Source organism: Mus caroli, unplaced genomic scaffold (assembly GCF_978045245.1).
Source record: "Mus caroli unplaced genomic scaffold, Mus_caroli_1 scaffold_12, whole genome shotgun sequence".
Lineage (NCBI taxonomy): Eukaryota > Metazoa > Chordata > Mammalia > Rodentia > Muridae > Mus > Mus caroli.
Genome location: NW_028227267.1, coordinates 51,699,428 through 51,724,766, shown reverse-complemented (window position 1 = coordinate 51,724,766; position 25,339 = coordinate 51,699,428). Strand labels below are relative to the sequence as shown.

Sequence of the window (25,339 nt, the reverse complement as noted above, 5' to 3'; positions counted from 1 at the left end):
GGTGCTCAGCCAGACGGAAGCCCCGGACTGACGCCAGCCACCAGCTTTCCGCAGTTCTTGAAGGGAAGCAAGCTGAATCACCCAGGCGACAGGAGAGACGCAGAGTAACGCCCTTTCCGCCGGAAGTTGCTGTCCGAGTCTCCACGTGCCGATCCTCCCCCCTCCCCACCCGGCCCTGTAGCGGCGGCGGCGGCGGCGGCGGCGGCGGCGGCGGCTCGGCAGCTGCCATGGAGCCTGCGGGTTTGGAACAGATCCTGAAGGAGCTGCTGCTGCCGGACACGGAGCGCATCCGCCGGGTATGGGCAGGCCTGACCGGGCTACGGGGATGGGGAGGCTGTGGGAAAGGCCCAGTCTTGACCTCCCAACCTTCCATCAGGCTACGGAGCAGCTCCAGACCATCCTTCGGGACCCTGCTGCCTTGCCCGCACTCTGCGATCTGCTGGCATCAGCGACAGACTCTCAGGCGAGTCACCTGCCCCTCCTTGCCGAAATTCTGAAATTTCTCAATGTGTCCCTGGTCCCGCTCCAGCCTCCGCCCCCTGCGGTCCTAATCTGTTCATCTTCTTGGTGCCTGTGATTCTCATTTGGCTGGCTACCTCTTCTCACCCCAGATCCGCCAGTTTGCAGCGGTCCTGACCCGCAGAAGGCTGAACAATCGCTGGCGACGCTTGGCACCCGAGCAGAGGGAGAGGTGGGCTAGATTTAGGATGGGAGGGGCCGGGCCTAGTCTACTTTTTGACAGGCCGAGTACCAAGCCTTTGCCACCTGTCTTCCAGCCTCAAGTCCCTGGTCCTGACAGCACTGCAGAAAGAGACAGTGTAAGTATGGAGCACCCTCTCTCGGGGGTCCTAACTGATCGGGGGCTGAGATAATCTCTGGACTTCTACCTTTTTTTTCAGCCCCAGACTAGGACTTATTCAGGCCTAGAAGGTGGAACATGTGAAAACTAAAGTTTTTTTGTGATTTATTTTTCATTTTTTAATTTTTTGGTTTTTCAAGACAGGGTTTCTCTGTGTAGCCCTGGCAGTCCTGGAGCTCACTCTGTATAGACCAGGTTGGCCTTGAACTCAGAAATCCACCACACCAGCCTCCCCCTCCCAAGTGCTGGGATTAAAGGCGTGCGCCACCACTGCCCAGCTAAAACTAAAGTTTTTGAGAATGGATGAAAATGATCAGCTAAACCCAGATAGGGAAAACAAGACTGAATTCAGCCTGTCCAGTGGTGCTGACCGAGCCAGATCACAGCGCCCCCCTCCTTTCCTCACCCCCAGCTATCGGAGGTCTTATGGGGTCTGCCTTAGGAAAGACCGTGCACATACCCGCATTCTCTTTCTGGCCACTCCTTGGGCCTGGGGCATTGTTTGCAAGGGAAGGGCGGTGAAAGGTGTTTCTGGATGAATGGATCTCCTCTTTGCAGGCATTCTGTGAGTGTCAGCTTGGCCCAGCTCTCGGCCACCATTTTTCGAAAGGAAGGCCTACAAGGATGGCCTCAGTTCATGAACCTTCTTCAGCACAGCACTCACAGTTCCCATAGCCCCGAGAAAGAGGTACTGGCGCTGCCCTGTTGGCAGGAAGGAGGGACGGAGGCTGGATAGACCACGAGACCTTCTCTTCTCCCCTGCTCCTGCACAGGTGGGACTTCTGCTGCTGAGTGTGGTGGTGTCTTCCCAGCCCGAGGCATTCCATGCCCACCAGCACGAGCTGCTTCAGCTTCTGAATGAGACACTCAGTGATGTCAGCTTTCCCGGAGTGCTCTTCTACTCCCTGCGCACTCTGACCGCCATTGCCCGCTACGTCAGGCCAGATGATGTGGTAAGACACTGGCTGTCACATCGTCATTCCCGTCGCTGTCGCTGCCTGTATCTCTCGGTTTCGTGCCCTCGCTTTCAGAAGTCTTGGCCCAAGCTGCTTTCGAGTTTTATTCTGCCTCCCATTCTTCCTAAGGGTTGAGGGCATAGTGTGTTAGCTGGGCCTGGCTGGCTCAGGCTAGCTGGGCTGGTGCTTTGAGGAAGCCTCCAGCTTCTGGCTTCTGGGATGAGACTGCCTGCACTTTATGTGATTACGCCCACCCCTGTGTCTTCTAGTCTCTTGCACGGATGTTGGTGCCTAAAGTCGTTACGGCACTGAGGACTCTGATCCCCTTAGATGAGGTAAGGACAGACGGGAGGAATCTCTTTTTGGAAGGAAAATGGAGGCACAAGCACCATGGTCCCCTAGAGGAGCGAGTACCCTGTGACTTACCTGTCTACAGGTAAAGGCCTGTGAGGCCCTGGAGGCCCTGGATGAAATGCTGGAGACAGAGTTGCCCATCATCAACCCCCACCTCTCTGAGGTCCTCACGTTTTGCCTGGAGGTGAGCCCGGGGTGGGTGCTGCTCCTGCTTGCTGGTCTGCTGTTAAGTTTTCTTGCTTGTTTCTGATTCTCATCGGTGTCTGTATAGGTGGCTAAGAATGTGGCCCTTGGTGAACCACTCCGAGTACGTGTTCTCTGCTGCCTCACTTTCTTGGTCAAAGTCAAAAGTAAGGTAAGTTCCCTCTGGGGAAGTTACCCTATCCCGCTTTCTCCGCCATTAGTTGTATTTGTCGGCTTAGTCCTGCTTGAGCCCTGGCCTAGCCTTCTCTCCCTGCCTAGGAGACTGGGAGTCTCTGGCTGGGCTCCTTGTGGTTGGGAGGCTGGGATTTTCCCATGAGCCTGTTCTAGGAAGATGCTCAAGGCTTACCCTCCCCTCTTAGGCCTTGCTAAAGAACCGCCTTGTGCCTCCCTTGCTGCATGCCCTTTTCCCCCTCATGGCTGCTGAGCCACCCATGGGCCAACTGGATCCTGAAGATCAAGATTCGGATGATGATGACTTGGAGATCGGGCTGATGGGGGAGACTCCGAAGCACTTTGCTGTACAGGTGATGTATTGGCCTTCTCGTCACTGTCACCCAATACTCAGAGAAACAGACACTTTAAGGGGAGGAAGTATTTTCATGGCTTTGGAGATTTCCATTTCCTGTGGTGGGAAAGGAATAGCCAAACAGAGTGGTTCAGGCCTCGGCAAACCAGAACCATTCACGTTAGGAACAGGAGGCAGAGAAGGAATAGACAAGGAGACAGGGCAAGATAGCTCCCATAGGATGTGGCCCCAACTAAGCTCTGCCTTCTTCTACCTTTGGCTCTTCCTAGTGACTGGCATTAGATTAAGAGATTAACTCATCTTGAGGTCAGAGCCCTCCTGATCTAATTGGCTCTGAAAATATCATCACAGTCTCCTAAGCACTTCCCAGTTCAGTCAAGTGGATTATTAAAATCAGCCATCGCACCCAGCTGACCTGGTGGACACCTGTATGCTCAGTCCCCAGCCCTTGGGAGGCTGAGGTAGAACTGTAAGCTTTGGGCAGTCCGAGCCATCCTGTCTCCACAAACATAGAAGCAGCCATCACAGGTGGATCCTGAGGCTGGGTGTTAAATAAGAAGTGGAGATTAGAGATGGAGTCACAGTCTACCTGGCTCTCCTCAGGTTGTGGACATGCTGGCACTACATCTTCCCCCTGAGAAGCTCTGTCCCCATGTGGTAAGTGTGACTCTCTTGCTCTTACTGGCCCTAGGTAGGTATCGTCCCTTAAAGAAAGCCAAGGGTATTTGGGTATAGATCGTTATGATGAGCCTGTTGAGAAAGTAGCAGGCAGACTCGTGCTGGGCTCTCAAGAATGTGCCATGTTCTCCTCTAGATGCCCATGCTGGAAGAAGCCTTGCGGAGCGAGGACCCATACCAACGCAAAGCAGGGTTCCTGGTGTTGGCTGTGCTGTCTGATGGTGCTGGCGACCACATCAGGCAGAGGTATTATATTCCGTTCCTGTCCCAGGGTGAGCAGAGTCACATGGAGAGGGTGGATGTACATCCTCTGGCAGTCCTGCTACCCCAGTTTCAGTGTAACTGGTTTTATTGGTTATTTGTTTGCTTGCTTGCTTGAGACAGGGACTCACTGTGTATCCTTGACAGGCCTGGAATTCATAAAGAACTGCCTATATCTGCCTCCCAGTGCTGGGATTAAAGATGTGCATCATCATACCTAGGCCAGCCTTTGTTTTGTTTGTTTGTTTGTTTGTTTGTTTGTTTTTTAATAGTTTTTTGAGACAGGCTTCTTCAGGGAGCCCTGACTGTCCTGAAATTCACTGTGTAGATCAGGCTGGCCTCAAACTTGGAGATCTGCCTTCCTCTGCTTCCCAAGTGCTGGGATTAAAAGTGCGCCACCACCATGGGGCTGAGACTAGGCTTCCTCTGTCCTGTCCCTCAGACTTTGTTCTTCTGTCCTGCCCCATTCAGACTGCTGTACCCACTGCTACAGATTGTGTGCAAGGGCCTGGATGACCCCTCACAGATTGTTCGAAATGCTGCTCTGTTCGCCCTGGGCCAGTTTTCAGAGAACTTACAGGTCAGCAAAGCTAAATGCAGATGACTACCACTCTCCTCCACCCCCAAGGCTGGGGACCCTTGTCCCTTAAACTCTCCTCTCTTCGGATGCTGTTGCTGCCGTTGGCAGGGGTGCTCTGTAGGTAGCCTGACCAGGGTCCTGCCTGCTTCTTCCCCAGCCCCATATCAGCAGCTACTCTGAGGAGGTGATGCCTCTGCTTCTTACCTACCTGAAGTCGGTGCCCATGGGAAACACGCACCACCTGGCCAAGGCCTGCTATGCTCTGGAGAATTTTGTGGAGAACCTAGGTAGTGATGATGGCTGTCGAGAAAACGGGGGAGGAGGGGAGCAGCACACTGACTAAAGGAGGCACACGGTGCATCTTCCTGAGTTGCTCGCTGCCTGCTGGGAATGAGGGGTGGGATGGTCGCACGGGCTGTCGGGCTAAAGGAGGTCAATTTTGCAAAAGCTTAAGATACCTGAGTTGCTTAGTAAAAAAAACGTTCCCACAGGGCCCAAAGTGCAGCCCTACCTTCCGGAGCTTATGGAATGTATGCTGCAGCCATTGAAGAACCCCAGCAAAGCCCGGACCAAGGAGCTAGCTGTGAGCGCCATAGGGGCCATTGGTGAGCCAGAGGACCAAGGAGCCAAAAGTGTGGCTTCGCCCAGAGTCTGTGTCAGGAAGACCCCAGGCCCTGCCGGCTCCACCCAGAGTCTTGTGTCAGGCAGACCCCGGGCCTTGCTGCCTCTGACTGTGTTCTGTCCGGTCCTGCAGCCACAGCGGCCCAGGATTCCCTGCTACCCTACTTCCCTACCATCATGGAGCTTCTCCGGGAGTTCTTGTTGACAGGCCACGAAGACTTTCATCTTGTGCAGATCCAGAGCCTGGGTAAGGCCGGTGTCACCTGGTGCTGACCTGATCTCTCCCAAGGCACTTGGGTGTCTTCCTTTGATGAGCAAGTGCTCTCCATGTTTTGCCAGAGAGTAGGGTAGAATACTCCTGAGCGCCTTCCACTCGCCACCCTTGGTTTTCTGTTCTCTGTCCACGCATCAGTGTTGACGGAGCTCTTGCTCCCACAGAGACCCTGGGAGTGCTAGCACGAGCCCTGGGAGAGTCCATGAAGCCCCTGGCTGAGGAATGCTGTCAGCTTGGGCTAGGGTTATGCATCCATATAGATGACCCTGACGTGAGGCGCTGCACGTGAGTGACCTTTCAGCCTGCCCCGCCTCTCTCCTGCCTACTCACTAGATTGACAGTCCCCTTCCCAGACACCAATCCGCCAGGCTTCCTGGATAACCCCCCTCCCCCCCGTTTTGTCTGTCTGTCTGTCTATAGCAGGTAGTACCATACCGATTCTCTCTACCTTTATCAGGTACAGCCTGTTTGCAGCCTTATCAGGGTTAATGGGAGAGGGCTTGGGACCCTACCTGCCTCAGATTACCACACTCATGCTGCTGTCGCTGCGCTCCACTGAAGGCATTGTGGTGAGCAGAGGGTGGGTGTGCTGGGTCAGTTAGGCCAGGCTAGCCCTGTGGAGGGATTTATCTCCTGGTCCCACCTGAGGCAAAGTCCCCGATCTGCTTGCTTTATCTAGCCACAGTATGATGGGATCAGCTCTTTCCTGCTGTTTGATGATGACAGCGAAGCAGAAGAGGAGGAGGAACTCATGGATGAAGATATGGAAGAGGAGGGGGATGACTCTGAGATCTCGGGGTAGGAGGGGTGCTCTTCTACTTAAGAGTGTAGGTTTTGAGCCAGAGGGGGTGGTGCACACCTTTAATTCTAGCACTCAGGAGGCAGAGGCAGCAGGATCTCTGAGTTCAAGGCCAGCCTGATCTACAGAGTGAGTTCTGTACACAGAGAAATCCTATCTAGAAAAAAACAAAAACCAACCAAACAACAAATAAGTAGTCTTTGAGGGTGGTCTTAGCCCCCAGTGTTAGGTCTGCCCCCTGCTGGCAGGCGTCACTGCCTCCCCATCCTTCCTTAGGTATAGTGTGGAGAATGCCTTCTTTGATGAGAAAGAAGACACCTGCACCGCCCTGGGGGAGATCTCCATGAACACCTGGTGAGCAGCAGCCCTTCCACAGTGCTGGGTACCACAACACCCAGCATCCCTCTCCTCACTGCTGTGTGTCTCTCCATAGTGTGGCCTTTCTCCCATTCATGGATGCCACCTTCGATGAAGTATACAAACTGCTGGAGGTAAGTTAGAGGCATCCCCACGCTCCAGTTAGGGTCAGCTTCACCTTGCCCATGCCAGGCATACACCTGCCCTCTTGGTTCCAGTGCCCTCATATGAATGTGCGGAAGTCAGCTTACGAAGCGCTGGGACAGTTCTGCTGTGCACTGCATAAGGCCTCTCAGAGAAACTCCTCAGATCCCAGCAACAGTCCCGGTGAGGAGGAGACACTAGCAGGCTGGGAGCCCTGGGGAGTAGCCGGGCCTGACCAAGGCTCCCACCAATTGTGTCTCCAGTTCTGCAGACCTCCCTGGCTCGAGTGATGCCAGCTTACATGCAGGCCGTGAAAGTAGAAAGGGAGCGCCCAGTGGTGATGGCCGTGCTGGAGTCCCTGACGGGGGTGCTGCGCACCTGCGGCAGCCTTGCACTGCAGCCTCCTGGGCGGCTCAGTGAGCTCTGCAACGTGCTCAAGGCTGTGCTGCAGAAAAAGGTGTGCAGCGGGGAGGGAATGGCAGCCGTGGGAAGTGGTGTCGGGCCCCAGGAGACTGGACTGTTGGAGGCTCTAGGTCCTCTGCCCGTCTCACCCCTACTGTGGAAAGGAGCAGGTAGGGGACCCCAAGCTCAGCTGAATCCGTCTTCCACAGACAGCCTGTCAGGACGCCGAGGAGGATGATGATGAAGATGATGACCAGGTGAGAGCTACAGATTAGAGTGGCCTAGACCGAGGGCCAGCAGTGGGCGGTTCATGCATTGAGCTCAGCCTGTGGGAGCTAGGGCTGCTAAGAGAAGCTGGTGCTTTCCAGAGTGCCACCTCCATCCGAGAAGGGCAGTGAGGAGCTCAAAGGCCAGGCAGGCACTGAGGCTGGGCAGGGTTGGGAGTGATAAACGAGGGCTATAAAAAAGCCAACCTGGTATTGGCAGCTCAGCCTGCGTGTGAAGTCAGGGCCGGCCGGCAGTCCCCGAAGCGTCTGCAGCCAGTGGCATAGTGGGGTGGGGAGGTGTGTGATCCCTGAGCTGGCCCAGTGCCTCAAGTCCCTTTCCTGGCTCCACAGGCAGAGTATGACGCCATGTTACTAGAGCATGCTGGAGAGGCCATCCCCGTCCTGGCAGCCACAGCTGGAGGACATGCCTTCGCTCCCTTCTTTGCCACGTTCTTGCCATTGTTGCTGTGTAAGACGGTGAGTGCTGTCGTCCAGCCTGACGTCGGAGTCCGCCTATGTATACATGCCGTGCCTGCACCCTTCCAGCTCTGCCACTGTGCTGATGTGCACTCTTTTACCCTCCCTATAGAAACAGAGCTGTACAGTGGCAGAGAAGTCCTTTGCCGTGGGAACCCTGGCAGAGTCCATTCAGGGTCTAGGGACCGCCTCAGCCCAGTTTGTGTCTCGGCTGTTCCCTGTGCTGTTAAACAATGCCCGGGAAGCAGACCCCGAGGTGCGAAGCAATGCCATCTTTGGGCTGGGCGTACTGGCAGAGCATGGCGGCTGCCCTGCTCAGGAGTATCCTATGCCTGCAGGAGGGAAAATGGGGTTGGAAGTGAGCCCAGAGATTTGGTGAGGTGCTGCTGCAGGGTGAAGTCTACCAGTGTGTGTATGCATTCCTTAACTGTGGACCAGCCACTTCCCTAAGCTACTGGGCCTCCTTTTGCCCCTGCTGGCAAGGGAGCGACATGATCGAGTCCGTGATAACATCTGCGGGGCTCTTGCCCGTGTACTGATGGCCAGTCCAGCAGGAAAAACGGAGCCCCAGGTAAAGGACAAGGCATCAGGTCGGGGTGGAGGGAGGCCAAGGATGGGAAAAGGGACAGGACATGTGGGCCTGAGACTTCTGTGTATCCAGGTGCTGGCTACCCTGCTACGTGCCCTGCCCCTGAAGGAAGACATGGAAGAGTGGCTCACTATAGGTCACCTCTTCAGCTTCCTGCACCAGAACAATCCTGAGCAGGTAACCCTATTGCTGGAGCTAAGAGCCAAGGGAGTGTTAGGCTCCAGGCTAAGGCACAGGCAGAGGAGATGTTACTGGTAACTGGTACATGGTGAATTTCAGGTTAATTTCTGGCATTCACTCTACAGGCCAGGTTGGCCTCAAATTCACAGAGATCTGCCTGTTTCTGCCTCCCCAGTGCTGGGAATTAAAGGCATGCACCACCACTGCCCAGCTGACATTCTTCTACTCTTGTTTTCATTTTGCCTTCTTCCTGAGACAGGGTCTTCTGCATCGCTGACTGGCCCAGCTTCTTACAGAGCTGAGGGTGGCCCTGAGCCCTCAGTCCTCCCATCCCCTCCCTCTGCCTCCCGAGAGCTGGGGTCACTGGCACGCATTTGTTTATAATTTTAGCAGTGCTGAGGATCACACCCAGTCTTCATGCCTGCCAGGCAAGCACTCCTACCAGCTGAGCTACAGCCTTGGCTTCTGTTTTTCCTTTTTGTCCACAGAGTTGGCATAAAGTCTGATGACTGTTTCCCCGGAGCTTCTCTGGTTCTTCTCTCAGGCCAAGCCATCAGTCACAACTTTCTTAGGCTGCTTTCCTAGGTCAGGGGTAGGAAAAGCATTCCCTAGGGAGCCCTGGACGCTGCTCACCACCCACCATAGATTCCATCTGGCACACTCCAGCTGCCTCGGTTGGGACCTGTGCCCTGCGGTTCTGTGTTACCTTTTGTCTTAGGTTTTTAGTGTGTGTTGGGGAAGTATTTGGATTGTTTGTTTGTTTTTTGTTTTTTGTTGTTGTTGTTGTTGTTTTTCGAGACAGGGTTTCTCTGTATAATCCTGGCTGTCCTGGAACTCACTCTGTAGATTAGGCTGGCCTTGAACTCAGAAATCTACCTGCCTCTGCCTCCCAAGTGCTGGGATTAAATGCTCTTGAAGCTCACATCTTTGGTTACACATCTTAACCTCTAAAAGGAGGTTGTTACCATGTTTCTTTATTCGGTTATGTTGGGTGTCAGTTCAGACAAGCTTACAGGCTTCTGTCCTTGGTTTCAACGGCCTGCTCTAAGCCCTGCTGCACTGCCTCGCTGCCTCGGTTGACCAGTCCTATTCCATAGGTTGTAGATGTGGCTTCAGAACTCCTGCGCATCTGCAGCCTGATCCTGCCGGACAACCGGATCCCTCCAGGTGAGGCCGACAGAGGGCAAGGGAGAGTGGGGACAGGCAGGGCTCAGTGAGCCTGAGACACTATGGGCAGAGGAACCAGGTCCTTCATCAGGCCTCTCTCTATTCTACCCAGACACCAAGGCGGCCCTGCTGCTGCTCCTGACGTTCCTGGCCAAGCAGCACACCGACAGCTTCCACACAGCCCTGGGCTCTCTGCCAAATGATAAAGCTCAGGAACTTCAGGCCATGATGGGCCTCGCTTAAGACTATAGGCCACAGGGGCCAGGGGTCCGAAGACCGAGGTCAGCCCTGGTCCAGTTCACCTTACCAAAGACTCTATCCATTGAAGTCAACCATGCTGTTTTAACAGGGGTGTCTCTGGGCCTGGACATCATACTATAATAAAGCAGAGCTGTGACATCATACTATAATAAAGCAGAGCTGTGACATCATACTATAATAAAGCAGAGCTGTGACATCATACTATAAGGAAGCAGAGCTGTGGCATCATACTATAAGAAAGCAGAGCTGTGACATCATACTATAAGAAAGCAGAGCTGTGACATCATACTATAATAAAGCAGAGCTGTGACATCATACTATAAGGAAGCAGAGCTGTGGCATCATACTATAAGAAAGCAGAGCTGTGACATCATACTATAAGAAAGCAGAGCTGTGACATCATACTATAAGACAGGTGGCCTGTCTTCTGCTTGGACACTTGCTCTCTGCACAAAGGCTAGAGGTATGTGTTCAGAACTGAGACCGGGAAGGAAGGGGCTGGGGTGGCACTGCACTGAGGACATACTGTCCCTGCATAAGTCAGGGTGCACTCCACCCCCACTGGACGGCTCAGACAGCCTTGAGCTCCAGAGGTTTAATTCCCTCATTCCCTTGCACATCTGGCTGGCACACACACATAATTTAAAATTAAAAAAAAAAAAAAAAAAGGCAAAGTCCAGTGAGGCAGGATATGGTTTAATGAACTTGCTCAGGGAAATTTGGGTCCAGGACGAATCAGGAGGGGCCCATATGGCTTCTGTTGTTCCACAAGAAGGATCTTCTGTGTGGACAGCACTGGTCAGAAAAGAAGGCAGCTCACCTCAGTATCTAGAGTGTGCTGTAGTAGCCGCTGGTCTGCCTACCTGCCTGCCCCTGATTTCTTGTACCCACTCACCCAAGAGCAGATAGAAGACCCGAGAAGCCAACTTTCGGGGGCTGAGAGGGGGCACCAGGCTGCTGAAGTCAAGCTCCCTGTTGGCCTGTAGTTTCAGTGTTACTGCCCTGCAGGAATGGAGGGTTGTCAGCTGGGATAACAGCCTGGTCCCACCCCTAGAGAGAAGCCTCTCAGATACCTAAGCACAGCCTCTGAAGAGAGTTCAGGCCTTGGGGGCATCTCCATGGGCACTTCAGGAAGTTCAGGCAGCATGGGCAGTGCAGGGGGCTCGGGCTGCCCCTCCTCAGACCAGGCCCTAGGAAACCAAAGGAATCAGGGAGGGGGGCAGGTAGTCATGACAGTGACAAAGGCCACTAGGACCACTAGGCTGTGCGCTTGCGCCACCAGGATGCTTACCACCATTCTGGGGGGATGAGGCTAGTACGAGACTTTTCATCTTCTGCTGCTTCTAGGGAGAGCTCTGTTGAGGGAAAGAGCACTGAGGGAGCCTGCTTGACTCTGAGGAATTGAGGGGCCTTGTAGCCAGACTAGGGGTATAGTTCAGTGGTGAGGCATTTGCCTCCCTCATGATCTGGAGCCTAGTTTAGACGTGTACAAAGCGGGAGTGCTGGAAAATCAAATCTATGCTTTCATGTTCTGCATGCTCCCTCGCTGTCAGACATGGCCTCAGAAGCTGGGGCGCTAGCTGCCTGAGACTGGTTAGGACTGTCTCCATTCTCCCCTCCTGTCCAAGTGCTTACCTGAAGACAGCATGAGGGGACCACTGGGCTCCTGGGCCTCCCTCAGAACCTGCAGGCGGGAGAGCAAGAGCTGAGGCCCAAGCACCAAGCGTCGGGATCTCAGCGTGGTGTGCATGAGGAGGAAGTCGGAGCTCGCCAGGGCTGGGGGGCGGTAGGGGACACAGTGGAGACATTACCTCGATCTCGCTCAGAGCTTCAGTCTTTCTCCTTTCTTCCTCATCTGCTGCTCTCTCTTCCTCCACCATCTCTTCAGTCTCCAGCTGTGGCCTTTGTCTGAGCATTCTTTGGGGGACCTGGGCACAGTGTGTCCATAAACCTAGTAGTTCTGGGGGTAGCCAGCCAGCTGACAACAGAGGAAATGGGTTTCAATCATAAAACTGAAGTCCCCAGGTTCTGCAGCTCCCACCTGCTCCAGTTTTCACCATTCTTACAAAGAGTTGGGGTTCTGAAGAGCTCCGCTGGGCGTGTGAGCATCCTCTTGGGGGGCTGGGCCGCTGGCTGCAAGACGGTGGAAGCCATTGGCCCTTTTATGAGCAAGCCCCTTCTTCCTGCCCCTCCTTTGCTATCCTTAGTTCCCAGGGCCCCTGCCCCTGTGTTCAGGCTCAGTATAGTGCTTGAGGCTAAACCAGCTGCTAGCCTGGTGTCTGTATAAGCAGTCCCTCACCCTCACATCTAGGAAATAGGGCCTTTTTGTCAGGTTCCCATCATTCTTAGTTCAGAAGTCCAGCCAGACCTGCATCCCTCTATTCCCTAGGGTGGCCTGGGCTGTACTCACATACTCCCAGCAGTGAGCCCCAGTCTGCAGTTGTTCCTCAAACTTCTCCCGAGAGATCTGGGTCTCCTTGTCCCAGAATAATAACTGGCGCCGCCGGTGTCGGCGGGGAAGTGGCCTCTGAAGAGACGGGAGCCTCTTCAGGAGAGTTGGAGGGGAGGCAAAAGTCAGGCTATTCTCCCCTTTCCCAGTAGACATCCTTTCCCAGTAGCCCACACTGCCCCTTCTCAGTTGTCTGGGGAAGAAGCCTGGGTAAGGTCCTTACTCCAGCTTACACCGATTGGGAAGTGAGGCCAGGCCACACCGTGAGGTATGGAAAGGGGTATCTTTTATTGATAGAAGCAAAATCCTCACTGTACACTAGTAATGGGCCTGGGCTTAGGGACAAGGATGTCGTCAGGGAAAGTAAAAAGACAGCGTGGAGAAGGACCTACTCACCTCTGTGCTGGGTGGGGCAGGCAGCCGCAGCTCCTGAGGTGGGGTCACCTCTGCAACAATACCCATAAGCCCTCTCACTTTTTTTTTTTTTAAAGACAAGGTTTGGCCCTATAGCCTAAGCTGGCTTCGAGTTTATGGCTATCCTGCCTCAACCCCAGCTTCTGCAAGTGATTGGGCTACAGACACAAGCTCCACAGTAGACTAGTCTTCACTCTTACAGCTACCAGTACAAGAAGCCACCCAGTGTCTCCCTCAGAAGGTGGAGGGTACAGGCTTTTGTCTCTCCTACTGTGCAAGTGCTCTTAAAGGACCCAGTGATGGACACTTACCAGTGAGTAGGGCCCCAGGCTCCCAGCCTGTCATCTTCTGTACCTCAGGAGGGAAGACCTGGCCTGGTAGTGCTTCTTGTATCCCTTCAACCCTGAGGGGAAACAGGCAGATAAGGAAACCCTTCCCAGCAGTGACCCCTTGCCTGGTACAGGGATTCCTGCTCTTACTGCGCAGGAGCTGGAGGTGAGAGTGGGGAGACCAAACCAGCACCTTCCAGGGCCCGGGGTTCTTCCCTGGATTCTGCAGAGAGAAGATCAGAACAGTTAGGAGAGAGGAGGACAGGACACTGTCCATTCCCAGGTTGGCTGTACAGGAATCTGACCATCCAGTGGTAGTGAAGCTCTCCGCTGTCGGAGAAGCCTGCCTCTCTGACGTTCTTCTAGCAAGATGGCGTCATCTTTCTCTGCGATCAGCAGTTCTAAGTCTCCTCGACTGATCTCTGGGAGATCCTGCTCTCCCTACGGAGAGGGGAAGAGTGGATTTTTGGAGTCTGAGCCTGAGGAAGGCCCCTGGGTCTATGGGGACAGAGTGGGGACATGGAAAGGCGGGCAGAAGCACAGGGATGCAGTGAGACTGGATGGGGGAACTCACCTCAATCTGCAGCATGCGGATGGGCTCTGCCTCCTGTAAGGTGATGACCTCAGGGGACTGCACGGTGGCCAAGGTCCTGTCTGGAAGGGTAGGAAAGTCATACCGGGTCTACTGCTTCTAAGTTGTTGGGGCAAAAACATGGACTTTGGAGCCTAAGAGCCAGACCCAGGCAAGTTACGAGCAAATATCCCAAGTGCTTTTCTTTTTTGTTTGTTTTTGAGACAGGGTCTCACTGTATAACCCTGGCTATCTTGGAACTCATTCTGTAGACCAGGCTGGCCTCAAACTCCGATAAGCCTGCCTCTGCCTCCCAAGTGCTGGGATCAAAGGTGTGTGCCACCACTGCCCAGCTAAGATTTATTTATTATTATATCTTAAGTACATTGTAACTGACTTCAGAGGTACCAGAAGGGGGCATCAGATCTCACTATGGGTGGTTGTGAGCCACCATGTAGTTGCTGGGATTTGAACTCAGGACCTTTGGAAGAGCAGTCAGTGCTCTTAACCACTGAGCCATCTCTCCAGCACCCCCTCCCCCCGTTTTTTAAAGTAAATGCCAAAATGATCTCCTTAACCAGTCCTAGCTGGCTTTGAACTCAGTATTTAAGACACACATGTATTGTACTTGCAGTTTTCCCATCTCAGCTTCTCAAGGAAATGGGATTACAGGTGTGCATCACTGGGGCCAACTGGGCCTGGCTTTTTTTTTTTTAAAGTGGTATTTTTTCAGCCCTTGGGGATTCTGCGCCCTTTTACAGCAAGGTTCTCTCTGCTAACCAGGCTTCCTGGAGTCTGGCGTGGCTTCAGGAAGGGTCTCCTTACGAGCTTTTTCCGGGGTTGCAGCCTCTAAAAGGTGTCGAATCTTTGGGAAGAAATTGGGAACAAAAGATGGGTCTCATCTTCAGTCCTCTGTGTCCTCTCTTCACACACTCAGTGCACACTGGACACCTATAGCTGGCAGTATCTCTATTTTTTTATCTTGGAATTTTAGCTTTCTTCATCTATTTATTTGTTTTTGAGACAGGTCTTATTGTGTAGCCCAGGTTGGCCTAAAAATTGTTTTAAAATATTTTATGTATGTTTGTATGCACCTTTGGAGGTCAGAAGAGGGCAATAGATGTTGTATCCCCAGAGCTGGAGTTATAGGTGGCTGAAGGCTGGTAGTGAAGTCCTGTCCTATGCAAGAGCTGGACACACTTATAACCACTGAGCCATAGCTCCAGTCCTTTCCTGCTTACACTTGACAGCTCTCTTCCATGAGACTTTTAAAAAAAGATTTATCTATTGATTTTATATATACGAGTGTTCTATCTGCATGTAAGTCACCATGTGATTGCTGGGAATTGAACTCAGGATCTCTGGAAGAGCCACCAGCATTCTTAACCACTGAGCCATCTCTCCAGCCCTCCTTGAGACTCTTGAATTCTTATTTTAGCTTACATCACCACATCCAGTGTGAGTGTGTATGTGTGTAGTGTGTCTGTGTGTGTGAGTGTGTTTGGGGAATCAAATCTAGGGCCTTGTACATGTTAAGCAAATACTCTACCAGTGAGCTACCCCTCCAGCCCACAGATGTTTGTGCCATTTGACAACAGTATGTCAGAGGCCACCACCACCTAGTGTCCCTCCTGTCCCAGCCCTAAGCTCACCCCCAAATTAGCCTTGTCAATTTGTGTTGTCATGGGTAGTTGGTGGTGGAGACAAATTTGTGTACAATTCTAATAGATCTATGAAAAGCAGCCTTAGCAAAGCGTTCAGATTCCAAGCGTCATTTACTTTTGGCTTCAAGTGGGATGATTTCATGGAAAGGGTGGCATCTGAGCTAAGTCTGGAAGGACAAGTAGAACCTGACTAGCAGAGAATGACTGGCCACTCTTACACTGTTGGGATGCTCACTGTCACAAGCAAAAAAAGTAAATGTGGCACCTTTGGGACATGTACAATGGGCTGGGGTTTGGGCGCTAAGGTGTCTAGAGAAGAGGGTAGAGTAGGGATGAGAACCCCTAAACCCAGGTACCGAGGGATCCCCGGATGCCGTTACTGTCTGCGTTCAGGACCAGCTGCTTAGATGGGAAATGGGGGCTGGAGTAATGTAATCTAAGTTGTGGGAGATGGGAGGAGACAGGGAAGAAAAGCCAACATAACCAGGTGAAGCCTGAGAGTAGGGTCTCGGTGGTGGGAACCGGGGGGTGGGGGGGTGGGAAGAACACCTCCGGTGAGGACACCATCCTATCAGGTTGGCCCTACGTAAGCAGGATCTGGGGCTCTGCTTGCTTGCACCCAGCAACCCCCTTGTTCCACGGTCCGTTATGGAAACCCATGGCAATGTCCCATTCCTAAATCTCAGCCCCAGACTGACAGGAACACCAACGAACTCCTCCTCCTGTGCTGTTATCTCGTGATTTCTGAGGGGTCCTAAGGGAGTGAACCCTACCTGAGGAATATCAAAAGGACTGGGGAGTCTAGGATCCACAGACATCTTCCCAAAAAAGGGTTCTGGGGCATCTTCCAGCGTCTCCATCATAGCCAGGCAGTTGGGAAGAAGCAAGCTAGGTCTGGGAGAGAACAAGGGATGTAAAGGAGAGAGACTGAGGGTGAGTGGGATGGCTCGGCTGGTAAAGGTGATGCCACCAAACCCCACAGTCCCTAATTTCATCCCTGAATTTGAACTAGCATAAGGAAGAGAGCCCACTTTATTGGCTGTTCTCTGACCTCCACATGCATACAGTGCCCTCTCTCCCTACCCCCTTCCTGCTCCCCTACCCCTACTCTCTCTCTTACTCTCTCTCTCTCTCTCTCTCTCTCTCACACACACACACACACACACAATGCATGAGGCCAAACAGCTTGGTATAGATGGCTTCAGTCCCAGGGCCTCACAGGTCAGCCTCCTCCATATCAATGCGAATCCGCAGCTGGGCACGATGTAGGTGCTCCAGGATATGCTGGATGTCTTCTGTGGGTGAGAACGGTAAAATAATCAACCTAGTCATGGCTCCTTCAACTCTAGCCCACCTCTGGAGTCTCTAGCCTTACCCACAAGGTACTGGCACTGTTGAAAGTAGACCCTTATCACACCAATCTGAAGCTGGGCGGAGAGATAGAGGGAGAAGCGGGGGCGGGGCAGCCCGGCCACCGGAGGTTGCACTCTTACCAGCACATAATTGAGGATTTCCTCGCTGGGAGAACAAGAAAACCTGATCAATGCAACACTCAAAAACCAGAAGCCCCACACCAGCGATTCCTCCCTCTTTTCTGGATCTTACCAGGTCTTTACCACATTCACATTTAGGTATTCACGCTTCACCAAACGGCTGCCTCGGGTTGCTGCCAGCCTGGAGGGGTGGGGACAGGAAAGGCTTGTCAAGGGGAGATCCCACTATCAGGCTCCTGGCATAGCCATCAGCCCTGTGCTCACCAGATGGTGGCGAAGCAGCCTGTGTGGCGCTGAAGCACATTAGGATAGTAGAACATCTTTGCTCCGGGGTTCACCCTCTCTGCACCAATCCCGTTTGGATCTCAATCCGAATTCTTGAGAATACGAGATTTCCAGAACCATTGAAGAGTAGGAATTTGGACGGGGGTGTGGTAGATATGGATGCAAAAAGCCCAATTAGTAAAATGACCGACTATACAATTGAATTAGGAGATAACCAGAGACACAGGAGCTAGGCACCCCTCTTTTGGCCATCCCTAAAAAGGTCTGCACAACGCGCATGTACATGAGACGTACCTTCAGGATTCTGTCCAGGCAGAGATGCGGAGCTCCAAGAGAAACCCGGGCAGAGACACAGAACAGATCTTCAAAGAAGACTGAGTCCTCTTCTGGTCAAGAGGCCTTCTTCGACTCTGCTGCCGCCGCTGCCACAGCCACCGCCACCGCCACCACCACCGTCGTCGTCGAGTTTCTGGACCTTGCTCTAGATCCTGTCGCCCTCCAGCGGGACCAGGTGCACACTCTCCAAGGCTTTGTACCACCGACAGCCAATGAGGAGCCGCGCCAGAAGGAACTCAAAGACTCCTGGAGCCAGGCAGCAAAACTCAGTTCCAGGCCATAGGCTCTTGGAGAATAGTCGCCAGCCAATCACGAGAATTCTGAGCGCTACCAAGGCATTGTGAGGTGTTCTGGCCAATGGGCTCTCGTTCTCGGGTAGTAACAAGAACTTCTCCAAGGTGCAAAGCTGACCAATAAACAGAGAGAAAATCCAGTCTTTTCCCTGGCAAACAACTGACAAAGTATCTTTTAGGAGCCGAGGTCATGTGAAGGGCAGATGTCTTTGGTGCTGTTTGTGATACAGAGATGTAAGAGAAGGTACCTAGCCTGAGCAGAGGACCTGTCCTTACTCCTAAATTTCACCAACCCGATTTTGTGCCCAGTAAGGGTCTGTGCTGTGCTAAGTGCAAGAAACTGTGTGAGGTGGCCTTTTATTCAACAAGAAAGAAAAACAGCCAAGGGAGCTGTAACTACAAACTCTAATCTCAGCTGCTACTTGGAAGGGAGGCAGGTTCAAAGCCAGCCTAGACAATTTAAACACTAGCTCTAAGCAAAAAACAAAACAGGCCAGGAGTGGTGTGCACACCTCTTGAAGGGACTGAGGTAGCAGAATAAACTCTATTTTAAGCTGCTGTACTTGGGAAAAGCTACTGCCTGTTGTCTTTGAAGCGACATGCCCCCCCCACCCCACCCCCGCCCAGCATTGAGAGGCCAACATTCCTTTACCCTTTCATGTAATGCCAGGGCTAAGAAACCCCTGCTTGCAGGGTTTTTTTCCTTTATAAACCCCTTCACCTAGAGCTGGGGTCACTCTCCTTCCTGTTCCATCAGGAAGGTTTGTAGCCCAAGCTCGAGCTTGAATAAAGACTCTCACATGTACTTGCATCAGAATTGGGGGCCCTGGTGGTCTCTTGGGGAAGCGGGGGTCTCATGAGCGGGTGGAGGATATCTTGGAGTTTGAGACTGGCCTGGGCTACAGACCAGTTAGGGAGAGATAGTGAAATCCTGTCTCAAAAAAAAAAAAAAAAAAAAAAAGTAAAAACTGGACTGGAAATGTGGAAATGTAGCTCAGTCGTAGAAAGCCTGACTGGCATATATGTGTATATATACATATACACATATACACATATATACATATGTACACACATACAAGGCCCTGGGCTCAGCTCAGTACTGCAAGGAAGGGAAACGACAGCAACAACAACAACAAAAAACAACCTTTGATCCAAGTACTCTGAAGCCAGAGTCCCACGAATCCTGTGAGTCTGAGGCCATGATGGTCTACACAGTGAGTTTCAGGCTAGCCAGAACTGTATAGTGAGACCCTGTTTCAAAACCAAGCAAACAAAGCCAAGAACAAAACAAAAAATAAAGGTGTGTGCAGCCCTGTAGCCTCAGTACTTGGGAGGAAGGACAGGAGTTGAAGGACAGCCTTCTCTTCAGGGTTGCACAGTAGCCTGGGCTATCCTGAGGTCTAGCTCAAAAACCTAAGAATTCAAAGAAAGCACATATTCCTTTTCTCTTAATTTCTTCTTTCCTTTCTTTCATTCTTTTTTTTTTTGCTTGTTTTTTTTGTTTGTTTGTTTTTAAATTTGCTTGTTTGTTTTTTTTATTTGCTTGTTTTTTTTTTTTTGAGACAGGTTTCTCTGTGTAGCCCTGGATGTCCTGAAACTTGCTCTGTAGACCAGGTTGGCCCCAAATTTAGCAATTTACTTGCCTCTGCCTCGAGTTCCTGGACTAAAAGCATGCACCACCACGCCTCACTTAGGCTCTGATGTTAAGACTTAGTTCTAGCCGGGCAGTGGTGGCGCACGCCTTTAGTCCCAGCACTTGGGAGGCAGAGGCAGAGGCAGGTGGATTTCTGAGTTCAAGGTTCTGGTCTACAGAGTGAGTTCCAGGACAGCCAGGGCTACACAGAGAAACCCTGTCTCAAAAAAACAAAAACAAAACAAAAGACTTAGTGCTGTGGTAACTGATCTGACATTTATCCCTTCAGTCTGGAGCTCGGAGTAGAGAAGGGTGGACTTTTCCCAGTCCGTCTGGCTTCCAGCTAAATTAAGTACAGTATTTGTCACATTTAGTTGCCTTATATTTACAACATACATGGCTATGGCCACAAGTGATTGAGAGGCTGAGTATAGTGACTCATACATATAACCCCAGCACTGAGAGGGAGGCTGAGGCAGGAAGACTGCCAGAGTTCAGGGCCAGCCTGGGCTGGATAGCGATTTCAGCTTGGGCTAGTTGAGCTCTTGTCTCAAAAAAATAAAACAAACAAACAAACACAGCAAGCAGGGTGTGGTGACATGTTCTTTAATCCCAGCAGTAAGGAGGCAAATAGACCTCTGTGAGTTCAAGGCCAGCCTTGTCTACATGGTTAGTTCCAGGACAGCCAGAGCTACATAGTGAGACCCTGTCTCAAGGAAACAAAACCAAAACCCAGGCAGAGAGGCGGCGCGGTTGTCAGGAGCACCCACCGGTCCTTTGCCGAGGACCCAGGTTTGCCTTCTCCGAGGCTTCGCACCACCATCTGTAACTCTAGCTGCTGGGAATCTGATGCTCTTTTCTGACTTCCTCAGGATCTTGCATGAATGTGGAACACAAAATATACACAGGCGTGCACAAACACACACACACACACATACATGCATACATACACATACACTGAAACATAACACCACAGGGATTGAGGAACCTGGCCTAAGGCCTAGCTTTTTTTTTCTTTTTCTTTTTTATCTCCTTCCTTCCTTCCTTCCTTCCTTCCTTCCTTCCTTTCTTTCTTTCTTTAATTAATTTATTTATTATACGTAAGTACACTGTAGCTGTCTTCAGACACTCCAGAAGAGGGTGTTAGATGGATGATTGTGAGCCACTATGTGGTTGCTGGGATTTGAACTCAGGACCTTTGGAAGAGCAGTCGGTGCTCCTAACCGCTGCTGAGCCATCTCTCCAGTCCCCTCCCTCCCTCCCTCCCTCCCTCCCTCTCTCTCTCTCTCTCTCTCTCTCTTTCTCTCTTTCTTTCTTTCTTTTTTTAAAATTTTTGAGACAGTTTCTCTGTGTAGCCCTGGCTTTCTTTGAACTTGCTCTGTAGACCAGGCTGGCCTCAAACTCACAGAGATCTGCCTGCTTCTGTCAAGCACTGAGATCAACTATATGGGCCACCACATGACTCCCGAGCCCATCCTGACAGCTGGGGCAAAGCAGAACTCATACTATCTCTTGTGGACCACACAGCTCCTGAAAGCCTGACTCGGACTTTTGCTGTGTTGAATTCTAATGTTCCCAGGCCCTATCTTACTGGGCTTGGCTACACTGGTTTCTACACACGGCGAGTTACTTTCAGCCACTGAACCTTCATTCAGTTCAACAAGCTCTTACAATGTGCCTCTAAGCCGATGGGGATATACAAGGAACACCCTGTTCCCTCTTCTCAGGGCGTGGGGAGGAGAGATAAGAAAATACAAGTGAGTGAAATGGCAACACTGTACAGTTGTAACTTTAGTGTGTGTGGAGAGGTGGCTCGGCGGTTAAGAGCACTGCCTGCTCTTCCAGAGGTCCTGAGTTCAATGCCCAGCAACCACATGGTGGCTCACAACCATCTGTAATGGGATCCGATGCCTTCTTCTGGTGTGTCTGACAGTGTACTTATATATATATAAAATAAGTAAGTCTTTAAAAAAAAAAAAAACAAAACCAATAACAACAAAAAACACATTCACTCTTCCAGAGACTCCAGGTTTGATTTTCAGTCCCCACATCGAGCAGGTCATAGCCATCAGCCACCTGGAACTCCAGCTCAAGGGGAACCTAACACCTTTGCTCATATCAGCACACAGACACCCCTCCACACACACACGCGCACACACATACACCCACATACACACAAATTAAAAATAATAGAAATTAAAAAGAAAAAAAATAAGGTTCAGTGGGGAACAGGAGAAGGATCATGAGAAGATGTGGGTGACAATGTGGGATATTCAGGGGAACTCTAAAGAGGTGGGATTTTGTAAAGAAAAGACAGATCATGTGACTGCCTACAGGAAGATTATATTATCATTATTATTTGGATTTTTGAGACAATGTTCCTCTATGTAGCCCTGGCTAGCCTGGAATTCACTTTGCAGATCAGGCTGGCCTTGAACTCACAGAGATTCACCTGCCTCTGTCTCCAGTGTTGGGATTAAAGGCATGTGCCTCCAGTCAACAAAGAACAGTATTATAGGCAAAAGCACAAACAAATGAGATTCTGAGGTAGCAACGTTTAGTGGGGTCAAGGAGCCTAGAGCCAAGCACGGGATCTTGGCTGTTATCTTGAGGGAGTTGGGAGCCAAGGTGGACTTTGAACACAGGAGTGACATGAGCACAGGAATGTTAAGAGGGTCTCTGTTCACTGTCCTGAAAACAGGCTGAAGGCAGGCAAGCATGAGAACAGACAATTGGAAAAGATCCAGAAAGAGGAGATTTGAGATCATGATGACTTCAGTGTACTCGTAGTGAGTGGAACTGGTGAAGTGTTTCGAGAACAACAGGATCTTTCTTGGCTTAGTTATTCTTGGCTCAAGCTCCTGTGGTGTCAGATACTCGTGGCAGACTCTTGTGGGGGAATGCAAAGCAGAAGCAAGCTTTATTAAGGTTACAGAAAAATGGAGATGGATAGGAGGCTAAGAGCACACGTTGCTCTTCTAGAGGACCCACGTGGCAGCTCACAACTATCTGTAATTCCAGTTCTAAATGATCTGATGTCCTCTCGACTCCACGGGTCCCGAGCACTCATGTGGTACACAGACACACGCAGGCAAAAAACTCCCATACATATTGTAAAATTCAAAACAAAAGAAAGAAATTGAGGAAAAGCGAGAGACTCCCAAGAGTGGGTAGGGGCTCTAAGGGAAGAAAAAGCCACTGAATTTCCTTGTCTGGAATTTTTATAGGGCTGAAACAGAAACTGGATAAAAGATGAGGTAATCGCTTGAGAGTGGTTAGCTCTCTGGGATAGACATCACTGGGTTGGCCAATGGATAACAAACATCCTCTTGTGCATGTCTGCTTGGCCAGTCAGGGAGATGATACTGGGTTGCCCACCCAGGTAGGAGTCGTCGGAGTCCTGCTCCTGGTCCCTGACCTGTATGTACATGGTTTCTTGCTGACCTTGACTGCTGCAGCCATTTGTCACTTGGCTAGTCTTACTACCCTCCATCCTTGTGTCTCTGATCTCACACCTACAGGATCAGCTTGTACCTTTGCCATGGCATGGTGTTACCTCTATCACAGCCACAAAGATAACAGCTCCAACCTTCTTGGTTACCATACATACTTAGCTCCTTGTCTTTGGAGTGGTCTAAGGTGGTCTCCTAGCTTGTTAGATGAAATCTTATCTTCCTGGATGTCAGAATTAGCTGCCATAGAATCAACCGTGTAAGTGCTTTACACATAGTCCTCAAGGGCTTTGGGGAGGAGCAGCTGTCCTGCTGTCACTGGCCCAGAGCCTGTAGCTTAGTTATCACATACCCAGTTACAGGCCCTCTTCGTCATCCTCAGTGCTCCAGGCTGACAATTTTGTTTTACATTTATTTATTTTATGTGTGGGGGCTCTATCTGCATGTGGACCTGCATAGCAGAAGAGGACATCAGATCCCAGTATAGATGGTTGTGAGCAACCCTGAGTTTGCTGGGAATTGAACTCAGGACCTTTGGAAGAACAGACAGGGCTCTTAACCATTGAGCTGCCTCTCCAGCCCCAGACTGACATTTTAATGTTAGCTTCTGTTCTTTTTTTTTTTTTTAGACTTATTTATTTATTATATGTAAGTACACTGTAGCTGTCTTCAGACACTCCAGGAGAGGGCACCAGATCTCGTTACAGATGGTTGTGAGCCACCATGTGGGAACTCTGGACCTTCGGAAGAGCAGTCGGGTGCTCTTACCCACTGAGCCATCTCACCAGCCCCCTAGCTTCTGTTCTTATTGCAACATGCAGCTAGTATTTTCACAGGAATCAGCTCTCTCTCCTTCTCTCTCTCTCTCTCACACACACACACATTTATGCTTTTATTTATTTTGTGTGTATTGCAGGGGTGCACATGGACCAAGGTGCATGTATGGAAGTCTGAGGATGAATTATGGGTGTTGATTCTCTCTTGCCATATAGTTCCAGGAATCAAACTCTCAAATCTCCAGGATTAGCAGAGGCCTTTACTCACTAAGTTACCCCACTACCACCTATGACTTTTAAAATTTATTTTATTTTATTTTTGAGACGAAGTCTTATTTTGAATGTACCTCAGGCTGGTCTGGAACTCAGAGATCTGCCTCCTGCCCCTGCCTCCTGAGTGCTGGGATTAAAGGTATACACCATCATGCCTAGCCCCTCAAAGTCTCATTTGAAGGAGCAATGCCATTTCCCATTTTGACGTAGATGTAGGGCACAAGAGAAAAAACCGGAAGACCAAGATATACTTTAGAATAGATACAAAGAAGCTTCAAGGGGGATTGTAGAAAGCAGAGGGCACAAAAGCAGCATCTGCCTTTGCTAATGGAGTCTTTTGTTTGCTCTCCTTCTCAGAGGGATAAAGAACAGACTGAGGGGCTGGGCGTGCTTCTCGGCCTTTTGGCTAACATCAAGTGCAGAGTGAGTTCCAGGACAGCCAGGGCTACACAGAGAAACCCTGTCTCGAAACAAAACAAAACAAAACAAAACAAAACAAAACAAAACAAAACAAAACAAAACAAACAAAACAAAACAACAGACTGAAGGAAGAAGTCCAAGGCAGCAGAAACAAAGTCGCCCTGTAGGGATTTAAGCATCAAACATGATGCTGTGGGTGAGCCTCTGCAGGCTTCTGCTACGGCAAGAAGGAAAGTTAACCTGGTAGGTTCTGCGCAGGACTGGAGACCCTGAGGGTGGCGGCAGTCAGGTGACCATGGAACTGATCTGGTGGAAATCATGACAGTTGGTGTTAAAGAGGCTTTGGGAAGGAAAAGCTTTCCCATTTGGTGGCAAAGTTAAATGGAATAACAAGAATGTCAGTCAATAAAAGCTACTAGCTGATGGGGGAAAACACCTTTAACCCCAGCACTCTGGAGGCAAAGACAAGCAGATCTCAGTTAGTTGGAGGCCAGCCTCATCTACAAAACACGTGTTCCTGGATAGCCAAAGTTCCACAGAGAAACCCTGTCAAAAACCCAAAACAAACACCAAGTAGGCACTCAAGTTTCAGTGAACATGACTGAAAGAAACATGGTGCCAGAACATGGCTATCCTTTTTGTTTTTAAGGCAGGGTCAAGCTGGCCTGGTGGCAGAGGCAGGCAGATTCCGAGTTCCAGTCAGCTTGGTCTACAGTGAGTTTCAGGACAGCCAGGGCTATTCCGTGGCAGGGCTACCCTGTCTCAAACAAACAAACAAACAAACAAACAAACAAACAAAAGCATGTAGCCCAAACAGGCCTCAAACTCCTGATTCTCATCCTCCTGCCTCCACTTCCCAAGTATTGGGATTATAGGCATGAACCACCATGCCAGGCCTAGGCCAGACTGCCTTTTGTGGGGCTCAGTAGAGAGGAATCCAATCTAGGAGTAGCCTGCCCTCGTATGAGTGGTTACCAAGGGTGAGCGTGTCCCCAC

At 51.0% G+C, this 25,339-nt stretch overlaps 2 protein-coding genes across 2 annotated transcripts; one reads left to right on the top strand and one right to left on the bottom strand.

The window, feature by feature from the left end:
- Positions 1-152: 152 nt before the first annotated feature.
- Ipo4 (importin 4) lies at positions 153-10,108 on the top strand. Its single transcript, XM_085828662.1, has 30 exons — positions 153-296; positions 377-458; positions 607-691; positions 777-818; positions 1,418-1,547; positions 1,633-1,812; positions 2,085-2,150; positions 2,252-2,353; positions 2,441-2,524; positions 2,733-2,897; positions 3,503-3,556; positions 3,714-3,823; positions 4,310-4,418; positions 4,576-4,705; positions 4,910-5,023; positions 5,173-5,286; positions 5,478-5,598; positions 5,771-5,882; positions 5,993-6,111; positions 6,389-6,466; positions 6,546-6,603; positions 6,688-6,796; positions 6,877-7,070; positions 7,225-7,272; positions 7,633-7,758; positions 7,871-8,079; positions 8,197-8,329; positions 8,420-8,524; positions 9,625-9,694; positions 9,807-10,108. The coding sequence occupies exons 1-30, from the start codon at positions 228-230 to the stop codon at positions 9,935-9,937; spliced, it is 3,249 nt and encodes a 1,082-aa protein (XP_085684788.1). The 5' UTR covers positions 153-227; the 3' UTR covers positions 9,938-10,108.
- A 537-nt stretch (positions 10,109-10,645) lies between these two features.
- Positions 10,646-17,534, bottom strand: Rec8 (REC8 meiotic recombination protein). The gene is made up of 20 exons (XM_021181492.2): positions 17,455-17,534; positions 17,140-17,252; positions 16,988-17,056; positions 16,758-16,900; positions 16,602-16,677; positions 16,156-16,276; positions 14,499-14,583; positions 13,722-13,801; positions 13,453-13,588; positions 13,298-13,370; positions 13,130-13,221; positions 12,801-12,850; positions 12,366-12,500; positions 12,022-12,088; positions 11,767-11,933; positions 11,591-11,639; positions 11,247-11,310; positions 11,029-11,145; positions 10,851-10,957; positions 10,646-10,750 (listed from the first exon to the last, which is right to left on the bottom strand). Exons 2-20 carry the CDS (start codon positions 17,193-17,195, stop codon positions 10,665-10,667), a joined length of 1,773 nt encoding a protein of 590 aa, XP_021037151.1. The 5' UTR covers positions 17,196-17,252; positions 17,455-17,534; the 3' UTR covers positions 10,646-10,664.
- Positions 17,535-25,339: the final 7,805 nt, after the last annotated feature.

What these genes read in the sequence shown, in the direction of transcription:
- Ipo4 (XM_085828662.1), top strand. Translation starts at nt 228, where the DNA reads ATGGAGCCTGCGGGTTTGGAACAGATCCTGAAGGAGCTGCTGCTGCCG. An exon ending in GCACTGCAGAAAGAGACAGT is followed by an intron (nt 819 to 1,417) that starts GTAAGTATGGAG and finishes TCCTCTTTGCAG; the next exon opens with GCATTCTGTGAGTGTCAGCT. An exon ending in CGAAGCACTTTGCTGTACAG is followed by an intron (nt 2,898 to 3,502) that starts GTGATGTATTGG and finishes GGCTCTCCTCAG; the next exon opens with GTTGTGGACATGCTGGCACT.
- Rec8 (XM_021181492.2), bottom strand. Translation starts at nt 17,195, where the DNA reads ATGTTCTACTATCCTAATGTGCTTCAGCGCCACACAGGCTGCTTCGCC. An exon ending in AGCTTCACTACCACTGGATG is followed by an intron (nt 13,371 to 13,452) that starts GTCAGATTCCTG and finishes TTCTCTCTGCAG; the next exon opens with AATCCAGGGAAGAACCCCGG. An exon ending in CTTCAGAACCCCAACTCTTT is followed by an intron (nt 11,934 to 12,021) that starts GTAAGAATGGTG and finishes CTCTGTTGTCAG; the next exon opens with CTGGCTGGCTACCCCCAGAA.